Source organism: Eretmochelys imbricata, chromosome 5 (genome assembly GCF_965152235.1).
Source record: "Eretmochelys imbricata isolate rEreImb1 chromosome 5, rEreImb1.hap1, whole genome shotgun sequence".
Classification (NCBI taxonomy): Eukaryota; Metazoa; Chordata; order Testudines; family Cheloniidae; genus Eretmochelys; species Eretmochelys imbricata.
The window spans coordinates 44,269,100-44,290,239 of NC_135576.1; the positions used below are offsets into that span (position 1 = coordinate 44,269,100).

Genomic DNA, 21,140 nt, shown 5'->3' on the forward strand with positions numbered 1-21,140 from the left:
TAAGAGCAAGTTTGACCAACACCTGTCAGGATGGTCTAGATAATACTTAGTCCTGCCTCAGTGTGGGGGACTGGGCTAGATGACCTATCGAGGTCCCTTTGAGTCCTACATTTCTGTGATTTCTATGACAAGCATGCCAGGATCTTTGATACAGGTCCCTGATCGGGTGGACACATAGCAGAGGTTTCACATGCATAGACATTGCTTGGTATGGAGCCTCTTACGCTACCTTTGCTGTAATAGCATTGTTAAGAGAATAGCATTCAAACCCATTCAGCTCTGATTTCATGCTCATTTCTCACCGCCATACAGTTACCATCTGTTTTTTGAGACTAGGGCTGGAACAATTCACAACCATTCTAATTTTTGTTCTTTTTCACATCACACTTCGTGTTTCAACAAAAATTTTGTTTTTTGTGGCATCTTTCATGCATTGGGACTGGAGATACATCAGTGCTTCAAGTAATTTCAAAGTTAAATGATAAGCAATTATAGGTATTGTTAAGTCTGCCAGTAACTTACACCAGGTGTGAATATTGTTTTTGAGCTTGGTATGGTTGGCCAAAACAGTGTTTATTTCTTACTGGTTTGGGGATCTTAACCTCCCTGGAGCAGCCAGTGGAGAAAGGGATGTTTTCTTGTATCCTTCAGAGGAAATACCTACCTAGTCTGTCTGGAAACTTTCTAAAGTGCATAGGCAAAGGATTAAATAATATTTCCCATGTGGAAGATACTTTGACCATTTGAATTTCTGTTGTTAAAGCCCATAAAAATGCTTCAGTATCTTACCTTTTTTTCTCTAAAGGCCAGCCACACTCTGGTTTGTTGCAGTCAGGAGTTATCAGCTGCTATGTCATGTATCTCACCTTCTCATCTCTGTCAAGCAAACCGCCAGAAACTAGTAAGTTATCTTGAGCTTTATTAAGGTCCTTTAAGACCTGCTGAATCAAAAGTGAATGTGATTAGGCCTTTAGATGATCATGCCAAACAAATCCTGCATGGTCATGAGTTCAATGCAAGATGCTAGCTTTGGCAGAAGAGACTGGTATAGGATGTAGGCCAATGCATGCAATAACAACCAGAAAGATGTATAGCCTTCTTTCGTTTCAGATTGGACATTTTTGTCTGCCCTTTTTTCCACTTCTATCCAGTAGATTTCCACCCCCTCCTCCTCTCGTTGCTATTTTAGCTGCCATTACAATAAGACCTCCTATAATTAGGACCCTACCAAATTTATGGTCCATTTTGATCAATTTTGCGGTCATAGGATTTTAAAAAATGGTAAATTACATGATTTCAGCTATTTAAATCTGAAATTTCAGTGTTTTAATTGTAGGGGTCCTGTCCCAAAAAGGAGTTGTGGGAGATGGGGGGGTTGCAGTACTGCTCCTTCAGAGCTGAGCAGCAGCATCCCAAAAGTAAGGATGGGATGGTATGGTATGGTATAGCCACCCTTACTTCTGCACTGCAGCTGGCAGGATTCTGCCTTCAGAGCCAGCCGTTGCTCTGAAGGCATCACAGAAGTAAGGGTTTGTGCTGGAAGTGGCCCAACTTGATTATCATACACATTGTAAGGAGAGTGATCACTTTAGATAAGCTATTACCAGCAGGAGAGTGGGGTGGGAGGAGGTATTTTTTCATGCTTTGTGCGTATATAAAAAGATCTACGCTTTCCACAGTACACATCCGATGAAGTGAGCTGTAGCTCACGAAAGCTTATGCTCAAATAAATTTGGTAGTCTCTAAGGTGCCACAAGTCCTCGTTTTCTTTTTGCGAATACAGACTAACACGGCTGTCACTCTGAAACCAGTCTGTGAAGTTCTTTTCATGGCCGTGAATTTGGTAGGGTCCTACCTATAATTGATGTGCTACATTTGTTAATTGGGAGCATGGAACCAAGCAAATTACCTAGTTTTTGACCCCATTTTCCCTTTCATGTGAAAAATTACTCTCAAATCTTTTGCTTCAAGAGCATTTGAGTAGTACTACAGTTGCTGGTCACGGAGTATAAAAACTTAAGATTAATCCTAACCAGATATGGGTGTCCTTGTACTTCTTCACGTGCTAATTCAAACACATTGTGCCTTACATTTACAGAGCATCTCCAGATGCCAAAAAACCTTGCTATAGTTTTTCTAACATTGGTCTCTTTTAAAATTTGGTTTGTCTCCATTTTTCTCTCAAGGAATTCCTTTTTGGAATCCATCCAGACTGATGAATCTAGTGAACAGAGAGCCATTTTCCAAGCTCCAAAATAGATTTCTGTGATTCAGATGAATTGCACTAAAGCCTTTCCTCTAACCCAGTGGTAGGCAACCTGCAGCCCATCAGGGTAATCTGATTGCAGGCCGTGAGACATTATGCTGACGTTGACCGTCCGGAGGCACCATCCCCCGCAGCTCCCAGTGGCTGCAGTTCTCTGTTCCTGGCCAATGGGAGCTGTGGAAAGCAGCAGCCAGCACATCCCTGAGGCCTGCTGCTGCTTCCCGCAGCTCCCATTGGCCAGGAGTGGCGAACTGTGGCCACTGGGAGCTCTAGGGGGCGGTGCCTGCGGATGGTCAATGTCAGCATAATGTCTCGCAGCCCACAATCAGATTACCCTGATGGACTGCATGCGGCCCTCGGGCTGAAGGTTGCCCATCACTGCTCTAACCTCTGCAATTTAGGCTAGTCTTGTTAAGAATTACCTCCTTTTTACTAGAATAGCACTAACTAGAAAAGGAACTGTGACGAAGGACTTAGTGATGTGTAGGCTTTCATCTGTCTAGGCTGTCCCCCTGTCAGAAGGAGAATTGGAGAATGTTACACGCTGGTAAATCTGAATGAGATACCCAATTTATAGGCAAGAAAACTATTGCATTTGCAAGAGCATGCACTGGGCTGGAGGTGTTAAAAATATGGCTCAAAGCAAATATATTTGTCAAGCAAGAGAACCTCTTCTCTTTGACACCAAGGACTAGCTGGCAGTTTGCCAGGAACCTGAAGGCAGCAGCTAACCTGCATACATTTTAAAATAAAATATGCCCATAACCAGTGTAGTTCTTTGTCCTCAGTGCATCATTTCAGGAGTGGAGTTGCCACAGGCCATATTTTAGACCTCATTGAGCCTATATTTGGCAGTTGGGCTGCCCTTAAAACACCCCTGTCTTAAACAGACATTATACAGGATAATGTGACCCCAGCTTTACAAACAGTAACACATTTATAATGTATGTATAATTTTAAACTTCTTCAGCTGTCAGTTGGCCCTCCAAAAGAGTGGGGAGGTGAAGTGTTGGTGAACAGCCCAGCAGAGAAGCTGGGATTTTAAGAACTACCCCATGGCCTGACATTTCTCCACTCTGTCCTGGTGAGCCAGCAAAGTGCTGAAGTTTATTGTAGTTCTGCCCTTCAAGAAACAACACATCTGGCAAGTCTAATTTCAGCCTCCCAGCCTAGATAATCTTTCTAAAAAACCAAAATGTTCTTGATGTTTCGGGAAACACATTTTTTTCTTTAATCTGAAGTCAAATGAACTTATTAATTATGTTTGTTTTGTTTTGTGTTTTAAGTCCTGGATGAGAACCATAAGAACATTACAATCTGCGTACCTGATTTTAGCCAGGGTTTGCCCAGAGATGAGAACCTGGTTACTGGATTGGGCACTACTCTTCTGTTTTGTTGCATTTTATATTCTTGGTAAGTCTTTGGTTTTGTTTTTTAAAGTTACCTTACTGGTACATTAAATGTGGGGATCAAACAGATTAAGATTTTATAATCTGTGCAATGCAAATGCAAAGCAATTGCTAGAGGTAGAATTACACAAAAGGAGGGAAATTAATCTGATCATACTTTCCCACAGTCCCGGAGTGGCTGGATGTTTCTTCTCTAAAATGATCAGTGATGAAATAGGCAACCCTGAAACCTAATGATGACTTAGTATTTTATGAAAAGGATCCACATCTACTGGTGGAAGAAATTCCAAACATGAACCAGTGAAGCATTGCCTTCCTGAGTCTGCAGACATAGCTGGTTTAATGGGTCTGACTGCGGAAAGATAACACTGCCTTTGTTCACATTTGAAAACTTTCTTAATCATCAAGATCAGAAACATCACTTTTTCACAAAGTCTTAAATTCTACAGAAAGTACTGCCAAGTAGTGGCTTTTCTGATAGTAATTTGGACATAGTTTGTGGTTTTTAACTGTGTGGCAAACTGCCGGGTAGTGTGGTGTTGCTCTCCATCCATCGCCACCCATGTAAAGGACCTCAGTCTAATAAACTTCCTAAATGCAATGTGCATAATTAATTGAGTTATGTCTTTCATATGTATGTGATCAAGCACTACTAGTGTCTGAGATTCTGAATGTGAAATTGACTAGAAGCCCTCCTGAAACCGATTAGTCTATTTGGTTGTCCATGAGAGAAATGCAAAAAAAGCAAACAGTGAAAAGTACGGTAGAGTTACAAGCACCCTGGGAATGGAGGTTGCTCGTAACTCTGAACAAAACGTTAGTGTTTTTTTTTTTTTCAAAAATGAACTGAACATTGACTTAATACAGCTTTGAAAGTTTACTATGCGGAAGAAAAATGCTGCTTTCCCTTTTTTTTTTTTTTTTTTTTTTTTTTTAAGTCGTTTACATTTAACACAGTACTGTACTGTATTTGCTCTTTTTTTTTTTTGTCTCTGCTGCTAGTTTGTGTACTTCTAGTTCCAAATGAGGTCTGGGGTTGACTGGTTGGTTCGTAACTCTGAGGTTCAACTGTAATTTAGATTTCTTTATTTTAGTTTTTTAATATTGATGTTCAGTAATAGAAAGGGTGGTGTTAGTAATGTAGTGAAAGACACTTTGTTTAGAGAGAACTTTTACCAGCAGTATTTTTAAAGAAATTCTAATAGCTTTATGATTTATTCTTAAAATTTAGCTCAGCTGAAGAAATATGTTGATGTGGAAAGTAAATACAAGTGAACAGCTGCTCTGGTACAGCAATAACATGCCCATTTAAAAAAATTATATGAAATACACATCATATTAAAAAGCAGAAATCCCTTACAAAACCTTTTAATCTGTGTGTAGAGGGAGGTGTGTCAGATTCTTATCCTGCTCTAAAAGCACCTCTTTGGGGGTGGCATTGAGACTGCATTTGAACAAGGTGGGGCAGTCCTAATATCTGGAGAAACCAGCCTACCTTGGTATTTCCTGTCAGACCTGAATCTGGGCATAGTAGTCTCTGCATTTGTGGTGTCTGAGTTATATTATTGCAACTCCTATTTAGGAATGTACCAGGAAAAAACTCCCAATTGCTTCACAACACAAGTTGCCATGTCACTGTAACTGCAATGCACTGATCTTTGCATTGGCTCCGCACTGAATAAGAGTCCAGTTCAAAATCTCCATCATCCAAGAATTTGGCTGTCTTAGAAGAGGTGGTGCAACAAGTCCTCCCATCCAGAGAAACCGCACTATTCTGGTAACTCCTATCAGACAAGGATCTTGCCATGAATCCATATATTCATGATCCAGGTTTGATTTATTGCAATGACCAATTATGTCTACTTTCCACTGGAACAATGAATCTTTCAATCCATAGGGAAAGATTTGTCAGTGTGGAAGACAGACTTTTTAGAGGAGTTGAAACTAGGCTATGGAGCATTCTCTCAGGAAGAGCAGAACCACAAATACCACCATGTTCAGAACTAAATGAGAAACTCCTCCTCAGTATGAGAACCTACACTCTAAATGGTAGGAAGGAAACAAGGGGTATAGTATGTTTCAGAGTAACAGCCGTGTTGGTCTGTATTCGCAAAAAGAAAAGGAGTACTTGTGGCACCTTAGAGACTAACCAATTTATTTGAGCATGAGCTTTCGTGAGCTACAGCTCACTTCATTTCAGTGTGGGTCATGGAGAGTTTGTGTAACATAGCCATCCTTCCTCTCTCAAAATAAGAGCTGGTTTCAGAGAGAAGTTGGGTGGAAACTGGGAAGGATTCCCCCAACAATTTACAGGAAATGGAATAATAATGGTATAAATAGTCTTCCTAGCAAATAGCTCATAAATATTATGAGTTTTTCTCATCTGCAAGGCTGTGACTGTGGTCTTTGTTTACAGGATTGGTCAAAGTAATTGCTGTAAAACTAGTCTGGGAAAGGCAAAACACCCGTCATGCATAGCAGGGAGAACCTGTTCTGAAATGCAAATTTGTGTGTGTTTAGCTTTTAAGTTGATTGCTGGGTGGTGCATTGACATTAATAGAAGTTGTCTAGTTTATTTTTAAGTTCATGATTACAGAATGAGTCTGGTGGTGATCTGTCCTGTAGATTTCTACTTGCACAGAACAAACCTTTCACAGACTTAGCACTTGACTTTACATCCTGTGTTATCACTTACTTCACTTGTTGAGGGACTGGATCCTTAGGGTATGTCTACACTGCAGCTGAGAGTGAGACTCCTAGCCTGGGGTTACACAGGCTCGTGCTCGGTTCATTTGACTTGGCACACGCTAAACTCAGCAGTGTGGCTGTGGCTCTGGTGGGCATTTGACCTAGTCACCCAAGCTCAGGCCCAGGGGCTTGAGAGCACGAGCTGCAGCTCGAGCCACAGCATCCACAGTGCCATTGCTGGCACACTGCTTGGGCTGGGAGGCTCATTCCTTCTGCCGGTGTAGACGTTCCCCATGAGATTTCTCAGCATCACAGGGAACATACTTACACTGCATGGTTATGGTGCTGTCTTCTCTTTGATCCTAGTTTGACCTCAACAACTCGTGCAAGCTCTGAAGCACTGAGAGGAATATATGCAACGCCTGAAACTGAAGTGAGTTAACTATTCCCCTGAACTGTAACAAACTGCTTCTACCCACCATACCATCTCGGGGCTCACTTTCAAGCTGTCTGTCTTCTGATTGTATGTATTGTTCATTTAGAATTTGCAACCAGAACTTATAAGGATGGTATAAAAGGGTTAGCTGCCTCTTGAGCAACCCCTTGTGGCCACAAGTGGCTCTGCAGGACTCTGCTTCTGTTTCCCCTCTTCAGGCCCCCTGAAGAACTCCATGCAACACTTCTGTAGTTCAGCGATGCCCTTCTTTGTTTTGGGAATGATTGTATTGTTGTAATAAATCCAGCCCCAAAGTTCTCAAATCCCCATCAAGTCTGTGCTCCCAGTCTTCCTGGGACCCCTCATTGCCATTATTAGGTTTTTTTTCCTGGTTACAGCTACTCTTTAAATTCTATCAGTTATTCAGTAGGTAAATAAAAAGAAAACTAAGATGAATCCTTCTGAATTCCAATAGATTTGAAACTAACCTATTCATACCAAATTCCCTACCTGGAGCCTGGTCCCTTCTTAATAATTTAGGGTTCTCTGTTGGAGCCTGCTCACTCCCAGCTGCCATTCCCTGCCTTGGCAGGCCTTTGCTGACATCTCTCCCTCCGGCTTCATGCTGGTGTCTTCTCCCTGAGCACATCGTCATTCCCCTCCCATCCTCTCCCTCCCCCCCCTTCCTGCTGCTTTTTAATAAGGTAATCAGCTGACCCCTACTCAGGTGTGCCTTCTGAATAACTAGGGTTGGCTGGCTCCAGGCCTTCAGGGACAAGCCACTCTGTTACAGATAGCTACGTAAAAAGCCTATTCACACGCCACATGTTCTTCCTGTCAGGAAAGGTGGAATTTCCTGAGTCTTTACTGCCTGGGCTGGCTCCTCACAGCTCCTGCTGGTCCCTCAGAGGACTTGCCTAATGTGCCCCAAATAGTATGCCGCTGTCCTTGCAGTTTTTTTTTCTCTAGCATTCGGCAGACTTCCTGTGATGACAGAGTTTGCATTAAACTGGGGTGTAACTGTTCTCCAGAAGCTCACTTCCTCTCAGTTAGAGGCAGAAAAGAAATATTTATTAGGAATATAGGCAAAGATGAGATCATTATATTTTAGTTGCAGAACAGGGCAGTTGAGAAAATTCAAAAGCAGTAAAACGTGATCAAAAGTATTAGTGCTCCACATCAGGGTTTCTTAATCTCTTCCCACCCAAAACCACTAACACACTTTGTTTTGTTTCTCTTTCCCCATTGTCATGCTATATGTGGTAAAAATAAGCCATTCTATTGCATACGTACATTTGTTCGCTTCACAAATGTCTAACAGATGTTGTCAGCTCCCAGTATGGAAGACTGAATTCCCACTTCCGTTCTAGTCCCCTCGTTTTAGTTGCTGTAGCTTCCATCTGAGGTAGAAATATCCGTGTTTGCTCTTACCCCAAAGGTGAATTCTGTGGGAAAACTTGAGCAAAATAATTCAACCCACTTAACTCTGAGCATTAAAAAAAATCAGCTTTTCCAATATGTTCACTCAGAATTTGTGCGCTCTGCTGTCTAAGTGGGTCAAGCTACATACTTCAAATTTAGCTTTTTTTGTATATCAAGACTTAGAGCCAATCCTATGTATTGTAAAAGCTTCTTTCTGGGTGTCATGAAACTTTCTACAGAATCTAAGCTTTCATACTGTCATCTTTAAAAAGTGGTGTTTCTAGCCTTTCTTGGTTGCAAAGATAAGTATATAAAAATACTACAGTAATTAACTGTGAGTATATAATATACATGCAGGTAGTACTCACATAAATCTTTGAAAAATAGTAACTATTGCTTATGGCTGAATAGTAAATAGATATTATTAGCACTCCATTTTGCAAAATCACTGTACTTCAATCATGTGTGCCTGGTGCTCAAGGCACATAGACACACAACCTTAATGATGACCCTCTGTACTGGATCCCAATGCACATTTTTTGCCTCCTTACCAATCAGTTGTGCATACTTTGACCCACAGTAGCACTTGGATTGCTTCAGACCCCAGTCTTGTCTTTCTAGAGTGAGAGTTGAAGCAGTTCAAGCTTTATTGTATGTTAGAATGCAAATTGCTGAATGGGAAGCGAAAGGCACTGGCTGGCACAGCCAGTCTTAGCCTGGTAACCCTGGTCCATTTGTCTGAGAAGGTTGAACTGAGCACTCAACAGTAGAGTTATTTCTAAATCATTGGGAGCATGGCTACACTGGAAACTTCAAAGCGCTGTCACGGGAGCACTCCGGCAGCAGCGCTTTGAAGTGCGAGTGTGGTCACGCGTGAGCGCTGGGGGGGAGTTCTCCCAGCACTCCTGGTAATCCACCTCCACGAGGGGATTAGCTCCCAGCGCTCGGAGCCCAGCTCCCAGCACTCCTGGTAATCCACCTCCACGAGGGGATTAGCTCCCAGCGCTCGGGGATTAGCTCCCAGTGCCCGGAGCCCAGCTCCCAGTGCCCGGAGCCCAGCTCCCAGTGCCCGGCGCCCGGCGCCCGGCGCCCGGCGCCCGGCGCCCGGCGCCCGGCTCCCGGCGCCCGGAGCCCGGAGCCCGGAGCCCGGAGCCCGGAGCCCGGAGCCCGGAGCCCGGAGCCCGGAGCCCGGAGCCCGGCTCCCGGCGCCCGGAGCCCGGCTCCCGGCGCCCGGAGCCCGGAGCCCGGAGCCCAGCTCCCGGAGCCCAGCTCCCGGAGCCCGGAGCCTGGAGCCCAGCTCCCGGAGCCTGTCTACACTTGTGCTTTAAAGCGCTCAGACTTGCTGCGCTCAGGGGGGTGATATTTCACACCCCTGAGCCAGCAAGTTACAGCGCTATAAAATGTAAGTGCAGACAAGCCCTTGGTTTTAGAGAGTTATATGGGGACTGTTGCATGTGAATATAAAGCAATGACGGGCAATGGCTAATTAATTCCATTCTGATTGTCTTCCGTGAGGTAAAGGGCCTTTGTCTTTTGACAAGAAATGTAAACATAATTCTGCAGCTGCATCTATTTATACAGAAAGTCTTTCTGTACCTAAACTAGAGATAATTAATTGCTCTGAATGCCTATTTGTATGCATGCCAACAGTACTAATTACATCACTTAATGTGCAAGGCCTGAATTTCTGACACATGTATCCAAAGAAAAAACACTTTGGAGGAGCCTGGCATTAACTTCAGGATCTTGATATAGCCAAATAATAATGCAAGCGAAAGGCAATAGTTCTTGTCCAAATTTAACTTAAAAAAGTAAAGAACCCTGTTAAACCAAACTATAGGAAGAGCATTTATTCTCCTGTTTCAGTAAACTCAGCCAATCTCTTAAGCAGGAACTTTGCTAGTCGTCTTATCATCTTTTGCATCCAGAGAGTATTTAATCATACAAAGCGAGTGTGAAAATCCTTATCTATTAAACTGAAGTATAAAGATCACAAATCTTAAAGTACAACATAATTTCTTGGTATGTATACTTTATTAGACTCCAAAACCGAACACCACCTCCCCCAAAATGAAACCGAAACATTTCCGAGAACAACAGATGTTGGAGATGTAACATAGAAAATGCAGAGTAAATACGTATTTTGTGGAATTGTGCACAAGAAGAGAAATACTGGGAAAACACACAATCAAAGTGCAATGTTCTATATTAGCAGGCAGTGGAAATAGGAAAACATGCGGCAGTACCCAAATGCATTTCAGGAGTGTCATTGTGCCACCAGAGAAGTACTAGTTTCTAGACTGAGAAATGAGACTTGTCCACCAAAAAAACAAAACAAAAACCCCTTGCTTACATAAAATGGTATGAAGATAAAGTAACTTTCAGTTTACTACAGCTGGCTCCAACCTTGCCAATGTCTATTTAAGTTTGATGCTTATATTTGTATAATCAGTCTTGCTGAATGTAGTCAGAATCTCTAATATTCCTTACATTCTCATTTCTATAAAGAAATGTTACTTTTAAAAACACCCGTGACTTAGGTCTGAAGAAGGAACTACTGTACACAGCCATTTTGCAGCTTTACTCCACTATAGCTACACTATCCTCTTGTCATTTGAATATTGGTCTTAATTATGTAAAATAGATACATGCAGTATAATTCTCCATAAATGGTTAATTAACACCAAGATAGAGTAGCTGCCTAACTTCCAAAAGGTCTATTGCTGTAAATTGCTTGTCTGTTCCTGATTGAGGCTTTAGTTGTGTTGTCTGTTGCAAATATACAAAGCAATGTTTTTATAAATTAAGTCAGCCTGTTGTGCCTAAATTACAAATACTAATCTGCTGATCTGTTTCTCTTTTGTTGCATGAAACCTCTTTGTTAACTTTATGTCTGCCTTGTAGGTAGCTCGTTGCTGCTTTTGCTGTGCACCAGATGGAGATGGTAACTACACATTCCTTATACATTTTGCTTAGCATTGCTTGTTCCTTTTAGCCCAAACCACAAGAGTATAACTAAGGCCAGGCCCAGTATATACAGAGGTGCGTGTGTCCTAAATTCTGTGGAAATTGAAACTTCTTCAGCAGCATGAAATGCATTGGAAAAAATTATTCAAAAACTAAGACCACTCTGGAATGCTTTAGCTTTAAATATTTATTTTAAAATCTATACAATTTTGTCATTTAAAAAAATTTAAATACTTTAACCACACAAGGATGGAATGGAAATCTCTCCTCTTGCATTATATGAAATAAAAAAAAAGTGTGAAAGGGGAGTAGCTGCTCTTAACATACTTTCAAAAGGGGGTGTCCTGCTATCGCTGCCAGATTTGTGTGCTCCGCATTCTGTGCTCTTCTCCTGTATTGAGCCTTTGCTCTCTGCCTGGGTGTAGGAATAACAACAAATGGAGTACCAATTGTTGCCCCCTCTGTCAGAAGACCCAGTGGTGTTGGGACTCTCACTTTGGTATCAGCAAGGGAGTACTCCATGGACTGAGACCTAGTACAAAGTGAGGAAGCTCAGGATCCTGTGATCAAGTTAAAACGCCTGAATTCATGACAATACTTAAACATGTGCTTAAATTCCATTCACTTCAATGCAACTTAAGCATGTGCTTGAAGTCAAGAGTATGCTTAAGTTTTCTGCTGGATAAGGATATTGAACTGAACTGGGCCTAAAATTGTTCATTTTAATTAGATCTATAGGATGTGAACTCTACCACTGTTTCCATTCTTGTGTGAAACAACTTCTTGTTCCCTGTTTCATACAGCTGACACCGAAGAGCATGTTGAAGAAAGGGGCGGTCAGACTGTAATATATGATGAAAAGAGAGGCACAGTATACAGCTATGCCTACTTCCACTTTGTTTTCTTCTTGGCTTCTCTCTACGTGATGATGACAGTAACTCACTGGTTCCAGTAAGTAAATTTCATGGAAAAATCTTAACATTCATGTAATGTTGCTGGACAGCTCTCAATGTAGGAGTACGGTTGAAATACCCAAAACTGGAGCGGTTACATCTTGCCTCCTGGTTGAGAGAGGGAGAGAATAAGCAGGTCTGTCCTGGCAGTTACCTGAACAGAGCTGTTCAAAGAGCTGTTCACCTGCTCCCAGGTTCAAAATTAGGTTGCTGGCGGTCAGTAACGGTCTCAAAATGAGCAGAGGGAAACAAATCTAAAATAGGAACGGTGAGTGTAACCGCTTACTGCATTTCTTGTCACCTTTTCCCTTCATCTCTTTAACAGTTATGAAAGTGCTGAGATTGAAAAATTCTTCAGTGGAACCTGGTCCATCTTCTGGATTAAGATGGCGTCATGTTGGGTGTGTGTCCTACTCTACCTATGGACTCTCATGGCACCTCTCTGCTGTCCAACCCGACAATTCTCAGTGTGAGACTTCACAAGCGCGATCGTTACAAATACTTCAGTCACTTTGCTGGAGAAATAAGTCTATCAATCAGGTGTCTTAACATGCTGGTTAGTTACCTCTTGTCAGATGAAACATAGATCTGAAGACTTCCTCTTTTTTAACCATGTTTTTTAACTGTCTGAACAAAAATGTAACTCCAAGGAACAAATCTACTGAAAGACAGTGTTGCAACACTGATGCAGAAGGGTGGGGAAAATATGGGTGATGATACATAAACTGTAATAAATAAAACTGTTGTAGAATAACTGACCATCTGACTTTATTGGCAAGAAGAGCAAAGCCAAACCTAGTGCAAAGTGTATCTTTCCCTCCTGTGGAATGTCAGATACCTTGTAACAAAAGGAAATGTATTTGTTTTTATACTTTTCATTACTGATGCCATTTACAGCGGTGGTGATTCAAGTTCAAACTATCCTTTTATACTTCACACAAGTCTTGATGCCTGTCTCCAGATAACTTTCTCCACAAATGCACCTAAAGTACTACTTCAGTAGTAGAAAAGAGTAAATGTTTGACTGGGGTGGGAGTTGGGCAATGTATCTGCTCAAAGGTTTCTAAATATATTAAATTACTCAATATGTATATAAAGTTATTACAAATATGGCATGATAGAGAAACATACCAGTGGCAATAGAAATATTTATTACGTAAACTGAAAGGCACCTTTTAAGTACAATTGATCATATGGAGCGCTAGGAGACATATATCTGAAATATTCAGAGATACTAAATATTGTTAAAGGAAATGCTGTTTTTGTCTTTTTTAACTTCAGATTTCTACAGAAGCTAAATTGTAGTATAATTCAAAACAGACCCAATTATCAGCGAAATGTGAATGCTGCATGTGTAGCATAAACTATCGTAATGGAATTCTGAGGGATTTGTTTTGCAAGCAGTAACTGAGTGCAAACTGCCCAGTCTGTACAGGGATATTATGCATGGTACATTCTTTATTAAAGAAAAATCACAATGTGTGCCACACAATCAAAGGAGATTCTAAGCAAATATAGGGAAACATTGCTCAACATCTTTAACCTTAAAAATGAGAGTGCTGAGCATTATTTTTGTCTAAATATTTACCCACATTTAGAGGTTTCCCTCAGACTTTAACCTCAAATTTTCACTACTAATTTCCTAATACTTTAACGTTGGGTTATGGCCAGGAAAGGAACTATGTAAAATGGCATCACCTTACTCAATATGTCTGCGTCTTGGGTATTTAGAGTTGTGCACTTTTTTGGGAAAAATATTTTTCTACTTCTTTACTTCAGCTCCCTATAATGGCACAGCAGTGCTATGAGAGTGAGAGCAAAATTCTATTCTAGTGACACATCATTAACAGTTTGGCCAGTTAAATTCCATGTGGAGAATCTTCCCAGCAAGTTAAACGATTTTTTTAATATGAATGGAATAAATGTGGTCAGGAGATTACTGAGCCAATAAACATGGACCCTTCATTGCCGTTATTAGTTAGTTTTTTTTCCTGGTTAGAACTACTCTTTAACTATATCAGTTATTCAGTAGGTAAATAAAAAGAAAACTAATATGAATCCTTCTGAATTCCAATAGTTTTGAAACTAACCTATTCATACCAGTTTGTCAAATTAAAATAGAAAGAAAACTATCCACTGTGATATGACTGTGCTGTCCGTGGAACTACAAAAAGTTAGTGAGCTTTACTTCTGTGCTGGCCAGAAGCTGGGAATGGGTGAGAGGGGATGGATCACTTGATGATTACCTGTCTGGTCATTCTCTCTGAAACACCTGGCACTGGCCACTGCTGGAAGACATGATACTGGGCCACATGGATCTTTGGTCTGACCCAGTATAGCCGTTCTTCTGTTCATCTTTTTTTATTTTTTTTTTTAAACTTGGACCCTTTCTTTAGGAATCGAATACTTGTAGTTTAGTGTGTTAAAAGGAAAAAACCCACATGATTCTGATGTAAATAGATGGTCTATGAACACATTATCATGCCTTGATTGTCTGTTTTGCCATAATTATGGGAGTTCTATTACTGCCATATTACTTGGCACTTACTATGATAGATTTGTTCGGTTAATGCTATCTCTAGTACTTCTAACATGCATATCACTGGCATACACTGAGGGGTAAGATGGAGAATTCTGGTTCCTGGCTTTAGCAGGAGTTAGATGCAGTTTTTTATAGCCAAAGTATAGGTACCCTCTTTCGTCAGCTTACTGTTTGACTTTCCTTTTCTCCCAGGTCTTTTCCCTAAACAACCCTTACAAAAACAAAACATACCATCCAGTGCTAGCTTCCAGTATTGCATTTTAACAACTCAGAAAAACCGTTTGCTTAATGCTAAGAACGATCATTGAAATAAAGAGCAGAAATAAACCTTTCCCCATTGCTACTGGGGGAAGGGAATGAGCGCTCCTAAAGACCTCTCAGGTTAAGATTTCTGGGCTTTCTCCTTGGAACCAGAAGGGCAGGAAGTGACTGTCTCATTCTGGGGTCTGAGTTGATCTGATATGGCTCTGTAAGGGTTGAATTACTCCCAAACCCTGCACATCCTCCTCCCTCAAGTAAACTCTGCAGAGTTCGTGAAGTCCTATAAACTTATGCTACTAACCCCACTGTTCCCAGGGGCTTAGATATCCATCAGAATCCCCTCCATGCTGAAAACTGATGTGTGGGTTTCTTTGGTATGGCCGTGAATCTTTCCCCATTTTCTCTCACCCACACCCCAACACCACTTCAGTTTAAATAAGTTTTGTTATGTTACAAAGGTGAATAAATAGTTTTCTGGGTTTTGATTGATTTATGCTTCCATTTTGAAGGCTCTAATCCTGCACCGAGACCGCGCACCTGTTTAGAGTCCCATTGAAATCTGAAATAAAGCAAGAGAGTAAGGACCATGAGATGACAACTAGGGGTCATCTTGCCCAAATTGTAATGTTTACAGTGAGAAGAACAGGAAAAGCTGCAACTTTGGGCAAATTGTATAGAACATTCAGATACACTGTAATTATTAAAAAAAAAAAGAATTATTTTTTCAAACGAGAAGAAATTATCGCTAGTGTTTAGCCAGTCGAGAGCTGATAAACTGAAATTCCAAATTTTCTTCTGATTTGTATAATTATAGGTTTTTCAAACTGTTTTGATTTGGTTTTAGGACTCTGAACTGCAATCAAGGTACAGTCCAGAAAATCTGAATGAAATTCCCTAATGTTCAAATATCTGGAAGTGTAGTATTGAGGTGTCATATACATCCATGGTATGAAAAACAAGTGTATTAAAATATTAATGTTTTTGTGACTATATTATGGCTTAACTCCTTCAGGTATCTTTTAAAATGTGTATTGGCCAAGGCATCCACTAATAGCGAGACTATAGGCAATATCTGTATACAAAAAAAAAATCCTTATGTGTATATACTGCATACTCATTGTAGTTCAGTTTATGCAGGGCAATAGCTATTTTGCACAGAGGAAATGATGGCCGCATAAGGAAAGAAGAGGCAACAGTCATTCTTTCTCCTCCTGAACTTGCATCCCTGAGTCCACCACACAGGCCCGTCTCACAAAGTACATGTGCATAGGGTTTGCAGAATTTGGGTAGGATGCAAAGGGAGCAGTGGAGGATGACTCTACACTGCATTATCCCACTCCAAACTAACGTTGTGTGAGCCATGCTACCAGAAGGAGAAGGCCCAGAGAGTAACTTGCAGGGGCTGTTCCTTTATACAGATGTCCAAGATCCATTTGGATCACCGGACATCTGTGCAGATGGAAAGGTGTGCCTGTTTCCCCTGTCTGGAGAAGATGACATCACCTTGGGTCTCCTTGAGTGTAGGCCCATGGAGTTTCCTCAATCAATGTATTCCCTCCTGCAGGCCAGGGGAATATTAGGGGGCTTAGTGTAGTTTTTAAAAAATTCTACTGTGAACTTCCTGTTGACAGCTATTTGTGTGATTCCTAAAGTCACGTGTTAGGGTCTGTCACAATTCAGGATATCCAGCTCATTGATCATTATCTGCTCAGGTGAACATGCCTTTTTAAAAGTGCCTATTAGACATACCTCTGCCATAAATAATAATTCAGTTGAGACTCAAACTGGAAGAACTGAACTGAGCCTATGATTCAATGGTGCTGCCTCATACACCACCTCCGACCTTAAGATGTGCTAATACTTACTGTGCATATGAAAGACTCCTGGTTTTTTGAATCTATACTTGACAAAATTCTGTGGTAGGACTCTGATGCAAGCTACTGCTCTGTAGTAATCAGGAATAGGAGATGCTATGGAAAGACTTTTTAGAGGATGGAATGAGAAGCTCTTAGTGTCTAATGCTTCAGTGTTCTATAAAATGCTTGTCATGAGTCATGTATTAGGACAGTAGCTAAATAAGTAAGAGGAGAACTTTATCTCCCCATGCATTTATTGTGTAAGCTAGATAGCCGCACCTACTGGTAGACACCCAGTACTCTCTTTTGCCCTGCCATGTGCCTTGTATATATCTTTGTTCTTTTGACTTATTGTGGAACTGAGGTTTAAATGGGTTGTGTTAGTCTGCCTTTTAAAATTTGCAAGAATCTTGAAAGCTACCCACTTTCACAAAGAGCTGTTCCACCTCTGAGAATGGGAAGCCTATTACTGTTAATAGGCTAAACCCATTCTTCCTTTGTTCCTCCTTCCAGAAGTCCATTCCAGTTTAATTTGTATTTAAATTAAAATGCTTGCTCAAGTTTTATTTCAAGACGGTCCCTTGTATTGGAGGAAACATGGTTTTGCTTTGCAGTAAGTTTGTGTTTTGTTGAGGTTTTCCTCTACTTCAGAAACTACATTGGTTCTGAATAATTTTTTCTTCTTTCCTGCTGCACTTGTGCTTGAGCCTGGAGCAAACTCCCATTCCTTTATTTGTGTCAGCAATGACCATGAAAGCAATTGTGAGAACCCAAATTCACTCCAATTAGAAGTCAAGGAGACTTTGGAGAGAGCAAGCCTCCTAACCAAAATAGCTGGATTAGCAAACAAGGCCAAAAACACTTATAAGGACCAAGTGAAAGGCAAATGGACTTGTCTGTGCTCCATTTTCCCACAGTGTGATAGTTCCTCAAAGTATTCAGGCTCCATGAGCAGGCGGATGCTGGGACATGTAAATGTAAATTGTGCTTACATTTGAAAGGATCACAACATTTTATATGCTAAGCTTTGAACTCTTTAAATCACTTCAGACTTCAATAATTTCAATTGAAATTTGGATTGGCTTTTTAAAAATATTAAGTCAATTACTTACCCATTTAATTTTGTTAAAGCTTTACTGTGGTAGTCTGGATTTTCATGTATACCCATCAGGGAACTAAAACAGTGGAGAGTGATTAAGATGAATCACTCTAGTTGCAAACACCTCCAGAGAGGTACCAACCTTTGGGGATATTTGCATGCACTGGTTCAAACTGGGTTCCCGGAAACCAACAGGCACAGGGCTTTTGGCATAAAAAGTCTTGAGTTTAAATTGACACAGGGCCTTTCTGATCCAGCAAACAGGACCTTCTGTCCAAAGATGGCCCAACCCTTGCAGAAAGTTTGGAGAAATCTTGGCTTAATAGGACCCCCATAAGACTACTGGTGACCTCTGGAAAAATTTTTAGCATGTGTATAGGAGTGTTTATTTTTTGTATGTTTTCTCTGTAATGCTTTTACCCTAAGAATAAATGTGCTTTGCTTTGTGAAGGATGGTTGGTAACTGGTGCACACTGTTCTACCCCTTGTAGAAAGGTTAACTGGTCAGGTTAACTGGTTAAAGGTTAACTGGTCCTGCTGGGGAAATCCCACTGACGTGCAGAGGGAAGAACTGCAAACCTAACCTCCCAGTCTGGATGGAAAGAGACACTGTTGTCCAGGGAAGGTGACAGCTGGAAGTCTGAAACTTTAAGCTGGTGCCCTTGAGGAACACTGGGGGTGGGGAAGAGCATTTAACCCTGAAACTGTGATGGATCTCTCCGATCAGGAAAGCATTAGCACCATCATGCAAAAGTTTAGTCTCTGGCAGTCCTTTATTTCCAATCAATGCATCAGGAGAATGTAGGCAATCGGAATGTAATTACCCTGCTTGTAACTTGGCTAGTACACCAGGTCTATCAGCACGTTTCAAAAACTGACCTGGAAGCTTTAATCAGATCAGTAACAAAACAATCCACTGACTTTCCTAATTATTTCTAACACTCTAAGCTATTCGGTTTTTCTCCAAAACAGGATTGTAAAATGTTATTGGGCACCCTCATATGCATCTTTCATGTGGTAAACTAGAAGACTTATCTGCAACTGAGGCTTGATAGTACTTACAATGTCCTCACTTTAGTCTTAATTTTGGTCTCCAGAAATGTTTGTGTCTTCCTCCGTTTGTAGGTCCTTGTTTTGTTAGCCTTCTCTCTCCTTGGTATCTTAAGGAAATATAAGCAACTGAAAACTGGCCAGATTCCTACTCCTAGTTGCTAAAATTGGGAAATGTTTTCAGTGGTAGTAAACAGCAGAGTTTCGTAATTTGTACCTGGTGATCTTTTCTCTTTGGGACTTGAAAGGGAAATGGGGATCAGTTCCAGTATTCAAAACAGCAGACCCACCTACTTTTTGTCTCCATACTAAAATTATATTTTTCCGATCTCTGTAAAGCAGAATCTAGACCTTTCACTCCGGAACCTCCTGAAGGAGGAAAATGCATCATGAATGCAGTGGAATTTTATTCTCTTAATATTCTGGTTTTTAAAGGATTGTGTAAACATTGTCTAAACTGGTGCTTTACTTGCTTCTATAAAAGGGAATCACAGGGACCATACATTTTAAAGGCCTTGACATTTTTATATTTGACTCCCAACCCTCCAATCCCCTGTTAACATGTATTATTGTACTTCCCACATCTGAAAGGGAAATGCCAGAAATGAGGGGTATCTATATCACAGATATGTCAGTTGGCTTGGATTAGTGAGGCCTGTCATGATGATTCAATCTCTAACATGGGAGGAGGCTTTCTAGCTTTTGAAGTAGACCTTAAACCCACTAACCTCACTAATAGTTATGGTTTTTAATGTGACTTAAAGCTGTTCCACATCTGTCAATGTTTTATAAATCATATAGTTTGAAATTGTGTATTTCAAACACATGACTTGGGGAAATAAGTCAGTTTTTCCTGCTCTGACTACTGTAGATCAGAAGCCATTTGCACAAATCTCTTAACTGCTATTGTCAGTCTTGAAGTCTTTTCAGCATTTTAACAAGGCTTTAGAGGTTCTGATAAATCAAAGCTGGGGGGTGCAGTACTGTAGTTGTATGTTTGCCAAAGAATTCTCAATCCGAAGCGTAGACACATTTTGGAAAACCATAAGGAAATCACGTAACGTTACTCATACCTTAACTTTATTTTTCTCCTACTGAAATATATCCAGATGTTTAGATGTTATTGGGCGGTATTTGTGAGCCTGATGTAAAGAGAATTAATTTGTTAGAGATACTTTCAGCTTGAGCCTAGTACCAAAATTTAGAATATAAAAATCCAGAAAATTATTGACAAGAAATAAGGTCCATTGTACTGCTTTATTTACCACAAATTGAAGTTTAATTTTCCATGTCCTTTCCAAAAATGGGGGATGCAAAATATCCAAAACTTAACATTTTAAAATGTTTTTTTTAAAATGTGAGTCTTTTTTAAAGTTCTTTTTAATTTAAAAAAAAAATTTCAAATAAGCTTTTTTATCTCTTGGTGTACTTTTTTTAAAAATTGTATTCCAATAACATGGATGTTTGCTAGTTTAAGCTTATTTAACTGTTTGTGAATGTTATGATCTGTAGCAACTTTGACTGTTTTTGAAGTTTGAGAGCTGTTAAGGATTTCAGAACTTAATTTCTTAATTGCAAAATCAACTATAAACAGTTTTGTCTTTTTAAAGCATGTTAATGGGTTTTCAAGAAACATTTCTTTTATATATGGATAGTGTAAGCTGTTATAGTTTTAATGTTTAATAGACCAATGAAGTTCTGCCTGTTTGAAATTACAATGAATTGTTTTACATGTACAAAGTTTTAGAAATCTAACTGCGTAATTTAATAAAGTTTGTATTAAATTTATTTAGTTCTTTGGCAGATACATCTTTAGGGCATAACTGGTTGAGGGAAAATTTCATTTTTATTAAATGTTTTTCTGTGTTTGGGAATTTGTCTGAGAATTTCTGAAGTCTGTCCTGCAGTAATGTATGGACTTCATATCTATTGCCAGTTGTATGAGCTGGTCTGTTTATCTGTTGGACATGTGACATTCACTCATGCTCCACCAGAATATGATCTGATAGTCGTGACAGATTTGTCAGTGGAATCTGGTCAAATGACTGACGAAGAGATTGCAATTACAATTCCCTTCTTTTGACAGTGTTTTTAGCTTATATTTTCCTGCCAAGTAGGTGCTGATATAATTGTTTTAAAGATGGGTAGGTCGAAGCAGAGTGATTCACTTAACCCAAGATTGCACAACAAT

General features: G+C 40.3%; 1 protein-coding gene across 1 annotated transcript in view; it reads left to right on the top strand.

Annotated features, from left to right (window-relative positions):
* Nucleotides 1–20,736, top strand: part of SERINC5 (serine incorporator 5) — a 62,765-nt gene extending 42,029 nt beyond the window's left edge. Inside the window, exons 7-12 of the mRNA XM_077816973.1 lie at nucleotides 806–901; nucleotides 3,553–3,679; nucleotides 6,730–6,796; nucleotides 11,126–11,165; nucleotides 11,992–12,139; nucleotides 12,467–20,736. Of these exons, the coding sequence (XP_077673099.1) occupies nucleotides 806–901; nucleotides 3,553–3,679; nucleotides 6,730–6,796; nucleotides 11,126–11,165; nucleotides 11,992–12,139; nucleotides 12,467–12,614 (626 nt within the window). The 3' untranslated portion in view covers nucleotides 12,615–20,736. The remainder of the gene's footprint in view (nucleotides 1–805; nucleotides 902–3,552; nucleotides 3,680–6,729; nucleotides 6,797–11,125; nucleotides 11,166–11,991; nucleotides 12,140–12,466) is intronic.
* The last annotated feature ends 404 nt before the right edge of the window (nucleotides 20,737–21,140 follow it).